The sequence below is a fragment of the Pithys albifrons genome, chromosome 3 (assembly GCF_047495875.1).
Source record: "Pithys albifrons albifrons isolate INPA30051 chromosome 3, PitAlb_v1, whole genome shotgun sequence".
NCBI lineage: Eukaryota > Metazoa > Chordata > Aves > Passeriformes > Thamnophilidae > Pithys > Pithys albifrons.
In genome coordinates, this window is record NC_092460.1 from 77,190,475 (window position 1) to 77,201,922 (window position 11,448).

The following is an 11,448-nucleotide window of genomic DNA, read 5'->3' on the forward strand; positions in this document are numbered from 1 at the left end:
TGGTTGCCCTGACAGTTTAACAGAGAAAGGATGAACATTAAACTCTGCCTTACATAAAAGTTAAGTATTCTGCTTTGCATTCACACACATTCCAGTTGTTGGTGGACAAAAGAGAAGCTTCCTAAAATCATTCCACTTTTAAGTGCCAAGAAACCCAAATAATGTGAACTTTAGTTCTTAACAACTGTGGGTGGCTGACCATACAGGAAGTGCTCTCACAATCACAACTCACTTACAGTTCGCTCCTACAGAACATCCTGCTTGCTCTAATGAGATGGATGAAATGAGACTGCAGTGCCACAGAGAGGGGCTGTTTGGTCCCTTATCTTCACATAAGCCAGTTTATTGTGTTTCATCCCTGTTTCAGAAATAGAACAAGAAGCCCCTGAGATGCAGGAGCTGCTGCCTGAGCAGACCTAATGATGGAGTGGTACGCACAGATGTCAAATACTGGAAAGGCATAAAGGCAGCAGATTTTTAGATGCCAAGGTCTGGATTTTTCAAGCTTCTACTTTTGTTTGGCACAAATACAACATTTCTGATTGTAACAATTTCTCTCTCATTTGAGAAAGGCTACTATTGTAAAAGTGAAAAAAACACAACTAAACACTATCTGATGGATGCATGAATAACTCATGTGAGCACAAAGTCTTGGGAAACAAAGAGATAGTAAATAAATAGTTGCATATAAACTATGCAAAATACACTCTAAGTTTATTTATAAACTTTTGCCCTTAAACTTCTATGTCAGCATTCAAACTTTTTTTCCCCTCAAAGTTTAGCCAAAGCCTTTTCCAAATGTAAACCTACAGCTTTGCACTGTCTTACATTTTCAACACCCAGGACAAAGTTAATAACGGAAAGACTTACCCCATTTTTAAAGGATGATGTTTATTCTAACATGCAGCTATCTGACAACATATGTAATTAATTCAGACTCTGCAGCTTTCACTTCTCTCATGAACAATTTTTAGCTTCTCTGATAACAATAAAAGAATGGCATTTAAATTTGGTACCAGACAACAGTGGCACTTCAGCATAACTATGTTTCCTTCCTGTCTATCAGTACTATGCTCACAGTGAGATCCAGGCCTTGTGTAACTGAATTCTACTAATGAAAACCAACAGGCCTTCAATTCTGTTCCTTTTAGAGAGCTACTCAGTCTATATATCCCAGGTAAAGTGATGAAAGAGTCATGGTATAAAAAAAATTTCAGTTAATTGAAAAATCACTTGACCCAAACAGTACTTTTTTTTCCAGCAGAGGAAGGACAGTTTATTCTGGGCTAGCCCAGAATTTTTCTTTTCAATGTAAAATGAAACATTGCATCAGACTGTGCAACTACAGACATCTCACAGTGCACTACTTCAAACTGCTGAGACACAAAGTTGTAGTTGAATAAAGAAGCTATTACTTGCTTTTACAAAGAGTTTAAATCTCCTTTTAGTATGGATTATTCCAGATTGCACTGGAATAAATTTATTTACAGAGTTTTCTTTTTCACAGGAGGCAGTCTGCTGGAAGAATATGGCTAGATATCCACATAAAGCTCAAAAGGAGGACATGAACTTTATTTAAGAATTAACTGATTTAACTTACATCTCTATGCAAAAGAGACAGTATGATTTGGGAAAAGCAGAGACATATTTCTTGCCCTTATACTTCAGTCAACTGAAGAATTAAGATTAATCTAAATCTTGTTCAGCTAAATAACATACTTACAATTTGATAAAACTGATCAGTCTTCTTTACTCAGAAGACTGAGTATGACTGTTCTAGAAGATACAAGTATGTGGGCACTAATCTTTTCTTATACAGAGAGCACTGAAATTACAAAAACTAAGTATACCTCATCTCAACCAACAACAGCTAAGTCTGTAAACATCTCTCTCTATAGTAACACTACATTTTATGCTGTATTCACAAACATGGAGTTTTTGGTACCTGCAAGTAAGGTTAGGGTCAGCATTCCTTGATAGAAGCAGTTCTACAGTCTTCAAGATGTTCTCTTCTGAAGCTTGTGCAGTACATGCTGCCATCAACACAGTGTATCTATCTGTTTGGAAATTTGCCATTGGTAAATTACATATGTAAATACCATGCTAATCCAGAAGGTCCTTGAAAAGTCTTTATATTTGCTAGAGTTGTTAATCAGGTTCTGATACTCTTAAGATATTTAGAAAAGGCTACAAATCTTCTTGTCCTGTCTTTGAAAGTCACTAGAATTATCAGATAAGACAAAGGCACCCGAGAAGATACTCGGAAAGATAAGAGTGAATCGCAATAGTAAAGCATCTGTTCTGACTGAAGTTTAGAATACTTAGTAAACTATAGTAGGAGCTTAACTATGGATGCTTGTTTTTCAAAACATGTCCACACAGTTGATTCACACCCTGTTCCTCCCCTCTAGACAAAGAAACAGCTTACAGGAAGTTAACTGCAATGGATAGAAAAGGTACATGAAATGTATTATAAACACATAGCAATATCAGTTCTGAGGAGAACTGAGATCCATACAGTTGAAGGAACAAGGCTTTATGATAGGTCTTAAGGAGAAGGGATTAAATCTATTAGGCTACTATGGTGCAGTAGTGGCACAAGGAGTATTCCAAGTATTGTTTTAGATGTGAATTTAAAGAACATCTACACAGTCTGTAAGAATACCAGCATATTTGCTGCGACCGCTTTGAAGCCAGCTGGACGTTACATGCCACCGTTGCTCACAGACCAAAATTGTACACCACTGCTGTCTGCCCACAGAACACGTGAGAACTCCTTTCCCATGCTTTGCCTAGAGATGTGAGAAGTATAACACCACAAGGATCCCAGCAAATCAGTGTCATTTAGAAGAATGCTGTCTGAGTAACTGCCCATTTTGTTTACTGCACAAACTTGTTTGCAAGTTCAAACATGCCTTCAATAATTTGTTTTAACAAGTCTAATATTAGCTGCACCTACTTCAAACCACATCATCAAGTGTTACAAAATATTTTCTAATTTTCTTGTAGAAATTTTAAGATTGTGTATAATTAACATCTTCATTCTTCAACTGAGGTCAGATTTCATTATATTTAAACATGAAAAGTTTGTGATGTACTTTACCCTCTCTGCTCTATTTCTCACCACTTCTTGTTCTTGCTAAATGACTGCAAAAAGTCTAAGATTATGTTCAATCTAGCTGAAAAAGCCAGAAGATCCAGTGAAATTGTTCCTCAAGGATGCAACATCTTGAACCCATCACATCGTGAATGATATATTAGTTTCTTGTTCTTCACAACTACTGGAAAGGGTAAGATCAAGTAACCACTTACAAAGAATGACTGAAGAGCGACTAAATGTAATTAACTGTATAGCTGTTATTAGGATTATAAGTACTAAGGAATAATTATTCCAGGGTCATTTATGTGACTGCCTGCTGGTGTAAAAAATAGCAGCAGGACTGGTGAGATTTAGTACCACTTTAGGATGGCATAGGTTTACTAAACATGTGTCCTGACCCAAATGAATGACTTACAAGACTGCTTCTGACTGGACTATACACTGCTACCCATATGCCCTAGTTACTGTTTCTCTACACAGTCTAACAGGGAAACAAGACAAGAAACCTAATCCTAGCAAGGTGCCACTTTGAACAAATACAGTCACACACTGAAAAAATGTTGATCATTTTGTTACCTGGTCACTCTAAACTATTGCTCATAGCAATTTTTGCCCCCTTTATAGCTCTCTACAGCCATAAACAAGGAACAGATGAGATGCAGGCAGCCACAGCTGTAGGCAGCCACACAGAAGTTCCCTGAAGCTGGCTACAAGGACAGTGATTAGAAGAAGGCATGACTGCTTTTGGTGCAGGCAGTCTACTCTAATCTCATACTCCAAACAACTGCAGAGAAGTTAAAGAAAATTTTCAGAGCCAGATTTTGTACCATCTGCATCTCTGTCTACTACTACAAATATTGGCAATTTACTGGAAAATATGATCACTGGTTTTATATACTTGGCAGTACTGTGGGATAAATATTCCAACACAGTGGAAGAGAGGGAAAATAACCACAGTTTAAGTATGAAAAAGTTATTATTAAACCATAAAAATTGACAGAGGAACTGATATTACTTAGACACACTGAACTGTGGCATAAAAAGGCGATCTAGTACAATATAGTTTTCACTCAACAGAAAAACTGCACTCTAATTTTAGAGAAATCCACACTAGTTTCTCATGAACTGGAGAACTGTTCATGTTGTTTGAGATGCTATGTGCTTTCTCCATGTACATGCCTCATAACAGGATCAAACAAAGGCAGTTTTACCTGTACAACTTTATACTAGAATTTTTGAACAAGTGCTTTCAAATACTTTCTAAAAAAGTACTTGGGGACTGGGAGGTGGAAGAGAAAACAGGATTGAAAGAGAAAGAACAAGAAAACCCATCAACTGATTCTAGATCAGTTCCAAGAACCCAAGTTTTACTTTAAAACTACTACTTTTACTTTAAAACTGTGAAAAGTAGACTAGATCCAAGTTCCACTGTGAACTTTGATTTTTTTCCCTGTATATGTAAACAAGAAAATAAGGATAGGGACAATGTCTGGTACTGAGCATTACTGGCCAGTATTTTTCATTCAAATCTTACCTATTTCAAAACGTGCATTGGCACCTCTGTCCAGAAGAAGACGCACCACTGTGAAGTTAGCCATGCTAGCAGCAAACATCAGGGGAGTCCATCCAAACTGGAAGCTGGTTTCTATGCTGATACCTGTAAAAATTTAAGATAATAAAATCACGAAACTGCATCACAATAAACATGCTTTTTATAAATCATACTCTCAATATGTATCATTACAAAGGCTACACCCTGTTTGTATTCAGTCTTAGAAAGAGAAATCTCTTATAGCATTTTCTTTTTTTTAAAATACATCTTTATTGAGAACCAGAAAACAACCTTTAAACCTGACATCAGTGAGGTTCAGTTCTCAATCCAAGGACTTAAGTACCACAGAAACACTACACAAAAAAATCCCAAACATCTAGCTGCAAAAATAATTTCATTGTGCACTTGCACAGACTCACTGTTTTTTCTACTTCTGTGCAATAACCTTCTTCAAGCAAAAAGCCAAGAGGACTGCTGTGGAAGTAAATTGCTTGTCAGGCAATTAAGATCATACCATCCAGGGTTTCCTGCTTCACAGCTCCTTTTATTCTCTGTCCTGCAAGGAGGTTAACTGGCAGATTTGTGTTTTGCACTAATAAAATATTATCTCAATAAAAAGAAGAAATAGGAGACTATGCAAGATTCAATGACAATCACCAGAATTGTTGGTTGTTTTCTGTAATAGCCAGATTGGCTATAATGGCTAGAACCGTTCCTGCCAGTCAGCCCAGCCCTCCCAAATTCACCAAGTACCAGACTGAGACACTCATCTGAGAACTTTCAAATAAAAACCTCTTTGCCTATTTGCAATAAGAGGAATCATCTTTCCTTCAATCCTTCAACAAATATTACTTTCTCTGGAACAGTTTCCATCATCTGGTTCCATATTAGTCCAATGGTGACCATAGGTAATAAAAAATACTTCTTTAGAAGAGAGAACTCTGAAAAACACCCTAAAAAACTAAGAAATATGTGACATTCATGCTTTTTCGTGCAAAATGTGTATTTACTTTCCCCTGCCTTGATACAATTCCAAAGATGTGCTCAGTCTAGTGATATAAAGTCATTAAAACTGAGGGACTAACAGGTCGCTGTTCTTGGACTGTAACTGTTTAAGATCACTGGAATTGTAGAAGCAACCAGTAAAAAGGCAGTGCTGAAGCATTCTAACACCTGCAAGCCACAGAATTTACAATCAAATCTACTGGTAATGTATACATAAAATCTGCAGTCCTTAGTGTCACAGCACGCTGGTTAGTCTGCAGTGTACAAAACATTCCATTGAAGCCCACACTCAAGTTCTATAAGGGGAGCCAATTAAGTGTCCCTTAGCAGTCGTATCTCAACTTCCTCGTAGACAAGTCACTTCAAGAATTTAGTGACACTGATATCCAACAGCCCACTGAAATAACACTAGTAAGAAGGAAATACAAGAAAGGTGTCACCCTGTCAGCCTTAAGGAGAAAAGCATCAGCAGTCTACGGAACTACGGCTCCCATCTAGAGCTTTTCATTTTAATACGTATCTGAACGATAGTGACAAAGGATCTATTTGGCAGGCATATAGAGACTTACTAAAATTCTTGAGAAGGTATTTTCCTCAATGCTTTCTTTACATGTATAGCAGACAGTATGATGCTGGCGCTCTAAGTTCTAGAAGTAGAATGGTCTATTAGGCAATGATATGTTGTTTGCCCTGCATGGTCTCCTGCCATCTTTGTAGTGACTGACTTGAAGTACCACTCAGTGTGCAAGTCATAATACAAACCATCTGGAGTCCCAGAGGAAGACAAAGAAAGGACAATAGCAACAGTAAGTCATGATGCTTCTTGGCTCTGTGGTTATAGGAATTGTTGACTGAACCAGAATGTCTCACCTCGGTGAGTACTTAGACAGGTTATTACTCTCATTACATGAGCTGTTGAAGTAAGCAGCATTAGTTCAGCATGTAAAATGGCCCTTAAGAAATCCTATAAGGCAACAGTGAAGCCCAGAAAGAAAGTCTTTTAGCAAAAAATCAGGCCAGATTCAACAGCCAGAGAGAAGCGAGTCTGCTTTGGCTCCACAACCTGAGGTCCAGCCTGTATTGATGCTGAGCATGTATTCCCAGCTGGGACACACATACAGCACTGGCCACGGTGATCAAGAGAGCCAAAGCACTCTTGTGAACGGAGCACCAGTAGTCTCATTGTGCCATCTACCTCCTCCAGCTCCTGGTATCACAGATACACAGGCCTCTGACCTCTGATCCAACTCCTGTGACTGGCACATCTTACACTCACTCCTGTTGCTACCATCGTTTGGCCTACAGGCACAAGGGCCCTGTGAGAACCCTAGAATTCTTTCTCTGAGTCTGTAATTTGAGTTCCTGCCTGCTCATGGGCTTCTCTGCTTAGACTGTAGAGCTGGGCCTGTGATAGGCTACTGGCTTTCACGATGGCCCTGAGAGGAGCTGGGACACACCATTATTTGGGCTCCACACCTGCCACTGCCTCTCTGTGCTCCTTTGTGGGTATAAGCAGAGAAGCTTTTCAGTCACATGACCTTACAAGTTACAGGCAGAAAAATAAGATTCAACATTCTTTCTTACAATCTGAGTTACAGATAAGTATCTTCTTCAACTAGCAATAGGGAGAAATATGTTCTGGCCTCAGAAGAGCTCTACATCAGAAACTATGAGAAGCATATCAATAACCAATATGAATTAAGCAGAAGAACAGTGAAGGAAGAGTTAGTTTCTTCAGTATCCATTTCAGATACTTTGTGGACTGTGGCTAATAATAACTGTGGTAGAAAGGCTACTTTTATACAGAAAAATGCATGCTCAAATTCAAAAATGGTAGCAAGCTCAGAGAACTATGACCTGACTTTCTGACCTGACTCAGGTCCTAAATTGGCTGAAGAATTATTCTCACACACCCTGTCCCCCCCAGTTTACTGGTACTTGTAATTTCCTGAACTAGCACACAAGATGAGATGAGCTCCAGCATTCATACAAAGACATAAGTGGAACAAACTGCTGAATTAAAACAGGAAAGAGGCTTTGACTGTAGTTATATTTTTCATCAGCCTAAATTGTCATGAGGTCATAACTCTGAATTCCATTTTAGGAAACTGAACATATGAATTACATGGTATGAAGTATTTTAACTCCAAAGCAGACCAAAACGCTCAACGTCTCTGAACCTTCTACACTACTTTTTGCAACACCATACTTCAGAAACTTGTTAAGCTTTACAGGAGAGAGGAAAGAAAACATTGTGCTTGTCCATCTCCTAAAGGAGCTCTGTAAAACTGCCTCAGCACTAAAGATCTTAAAGCAACATTTCAACAAAGCCAGACAACAACATGTTCTCACTCTGCCTGAAGGAACGGCCCCAAGTGGTTGCTAGGAAATCCACTTCCAACACAAACCCTGAGTTTGGTGGAATGTTGGTAGTGAGCCTCCTACAAGCTCTACTGAACATACACTAAAGGCAACTCTGGAGGTAAAGATTTAATCTGAGTACCGATCCTCTGAAGGACAATGTCACCCTTCTTCAGAAAGACCTCCCTGACTGAGGCAGTGTGTTCCTCTGCTTTTCAACACAGTATTGGATGGCTCAAAATTTACTGGTGATCCCATTTTCTGGAAATTATATATTATTTTGTGATGCTGCCTTGTTTATTTCAAGAGATGGGAAACTAGACTACATGAATCTCTGGCCTAACCTTATGCTCTTACGCCTACCTATTTTCTAGCAGCACAGAATTGTTCAGTGTGTAGCAGGCATCCACACAGAAAGTGAACTATTGATATCTGACTGCAATGCAGGCAATTGAAAACAGAGGGTTGTAACAAACTAATTAAGAAGCCTGATGCACAGACATCACTAAAAACTCTACTCATAAATAAGAACATGTTTTCTCAAAGCAAGACAGGTGTATTTCACATTCACACTGCAACTCTTGTATTTCAGCCTGTGCAATAGTTTTACTTCATTTAAAAAGACCGTTTCCCCATTGAGGTGAGAAACAGCTGTCTTCTAAAAGGACAAGCAATGTCATTGTTTTAAAACTCAGAAAAAACCCCATTGCTTACTAAGAAACAACTTTATTTCAGCTATAAGACAGATTTTCCTTAGAGAACAAGCTCTTGGGTACTATATTCTCCTTGCTTGCCGAAGCAGAACTTCCTGACAATTATCACTAGGCAGGTCAATTCAGCTATGCAGTTTCTGACTGCCTTGCATGCTTCATTAAACGATCCAATCCTCCTAACACTGATTAACAAACACATTACAGACAAATCCTGAGTAACAGAACAGGGGGAAAGGCTTTTGGTATTAAAACAAACTACTTTTTAGTAGTGGCAAATGCCACATAAAGCCTGTTAGACCTTTTAGAATCAGAAAATCTTTGTTCAGCTGATGTTGCCAGGACAGCAGTATTACATAGGGCACATGTCAGAAACTTAACGTGCTTTGAGGTTCTCGCTGATGAAAAAAAATAAATTACAAGGAATGTGCTGGAATACTAAATGCTGAGTCACTGAAAAAGTAATTCCTACATGCACTCAACCCCTCATTTTGAACGGAGAAACTTCAAAATTCTTGTCAAGATCATTTAGAAATACTTAATTTTCTAAATGGCTTTCCTCACCTGAGTTTAAGAGTTCTTCAATTAAAGGAACATCACCACGAAACAGAGCCTTCTTTAATGCCTCATTCTTGCCCGCCTGCAACATTTGATCCGACTGCTAGATAAACAAGAAAAAGTTAAGTCAAAACCTAGTGACTGTTTCAAAGCAAAAACAATATAGATTGATTTCAGTATAAAAGCAATGATCTCTGAAAGGACAGAGCACAGGAAGAGGGGAAAGAGCAAGATAAAATTTTACTTTTTCCTTCTCTGTAGATCTGTTTAGGGTCTACTGTAAAGCCTAAGTTTTAAACCTTAATTATTCTGAAAGGTTCCATTATCTGAAAATGTAAATATCTGCTATCCTCAGATAGCAAAACTGCTATCCTCCTACACCACCCTCAGATTTTCTTACCAGTATTGGATTTCAATTAAGATTTCTTTTTTCATCTTATGACACTAGAAAAACTTTTCAAAGCATTACTGTACCTTTTTTTTTGTACATTTCACACGTTGTGAAGTACAACACTAAAAAAGATAACTATCAGACCTGAAAGTTTGATATTGGGTCAAATGAGCTCAATGACTAGCTGTCTGGTCTAACACAACACACTTCCACTGCTGTTAAGGGTTACTGTTCCTCTTCCCTTCTAATCTTGAGGTAACAAAGGCATTTGTGTTGCTGTATCATAAATGATTTGGGTGAAAAAAGCTTTCATCAAAAGACTAGTTTATACATCAGTTGCCCAATTTAAGTTCTTTTCAAAAGCATCACAGTTTATCCTCTATTAAAGCTGCAAATGCAGCTGGAGATTGATGCTGGTGCTATCTAGATTTATACAAAACACTTATATACACTAGCAGTTGGAGAATTATTCGCTAGCTTCTTTAAAGACAGAATTGGGTATGAAACAAAGTTGTGTTTGATCCTAAGTTTTTAACTCACAACATTTTAACTCAGAATAATACAATTTTCATAGAACATTGTAGCACGTTTTTTTAAAACCTTTTGCAAAGATTTTACCAGAAGTGTCTAGAAAACCAAAGGTGAGAAACAGCCAACACAAAAATTTAGCTCTATTTTTATTCTGCTTAGCCAACAATTTTCAAGTAATAGACATCTTTGGACAGGAACCTCTATTTAAAGATCAAGACCCTTAAAATACTTACTATAACCTTCAGCCTGAGTACTGCAAGCATTCTTAGTTGGAATTCCAGCCATGACACAAAACAACACCTAAAAACACTGGTGGAATTTCCCTCTACCTCACACTAACAGACGCCTTGCATCGGTTAGAAGCAATAAAACTACTGAAATCTTCAAGTTAGCAAGAAACAGTCATAACTCTACAGGCCTCCAATCACTTCCAAACTCACCCTCATTATGAAATAGGGACTAAGGCCTATTTTTAACGGGAGACGAGTCTTTTAAATAAACATTAAGGTTTCATGTTATAAGACAAACTCCTGAAATTCAGTTTCATTTACTGGACCGAGGGTACACCACCCTGGTATGAAAAAACCTCAGAGGAAGCACCAGCCGCTGGCTCCTGTCAGACCCACCGCACTCGGCTCCCCTCACCGCGGAGCCAAGGCCGTCCCGGCCCCAAGACCTCCCAGACGCGGATGGTGCGCGCCGGGAGGCTCAGTCCCACCTGCGGCTCAGACCACACGGCGCCGACGTCCCAGCCGCCGACGTCCCAGCCGCCTTCGTCGCTGTCGCTGTCCTCGTTGCCGCCCGCCACGACGTGGGGGCAGCACAGCGGCGCGGCCATGACGGCACTCCCGCACCTCGTCCGCCTCAGCGTCGCCGCGTCACGTTTCTGCGGGGCCGTTTTCCCGCCACCGGCTTTCCCGCGCACTCGCCCGGCCCCGCCCCCGCAGCAGCGCGTGAGAGTCCCGCCCCAGGGCCGTTCGTGCCGGGGAGGCCGCCCCTGGGCCGGGCTTGTGCCCCGGAGGGGAAGGCAGGGAGTGGTACGTGCTGCCGAGTTGTGCCTCGTCCGAGATGCTGTTCCTTAGAGGGGAAGGCATTGGCTGGGCCGTGCTGGGATGTCTGTGTCTCAGCCGGGACTGTGCCTCGGAGGGAAGGCATAGGCTGCTCCGTGCTGGCCGTGTCGCCTCGGCGTCTGGTCGTGGTGCCAGTGGTGGCTGTAAGCAAGGGGCCTGTGACGCGGCGC

At 40.0% G+C, this 11,448-nt stretch overlaps 1 protein-coding gene across 1 annotated transcript in view; it reads right to left on the bottom strand.

Moving 5' to 3' along the window:
* Positions 1–11,103, bottom strand: part of ASZ1 (ankyrin repeat, SAM and basic leucine zipper domain containing 1) — a 37,270-nt gene extending 26,167 nt beyond the window's left edge. Inside the window, exons 1-4 of the mRNA XM_071550000.1 lie at positions 10,927–11,103; positions 9,293–9,389; positions 4,635–4,757; positions 1,946–2,057 (exon numbers count right to left, since the gene is read on the bottom strand). Coding sequence (XP_071406101.1) covers positions 1,946–2,057; positions 4,635–4,757; positions 9,293–9,389; positions 10,927–11,046 — 452 coding nt within the window. The 5' untranslated portion in view covers positions 11,047–11,103. The remainder of the gene's footprint in view (positions 1–1,945; positions 2,058–4,634; positions 4,758–9,292; positions 9,390–10,926) is intronic.
* Positions 11,104–11,448: the final 345 nt, after the last annotated feature.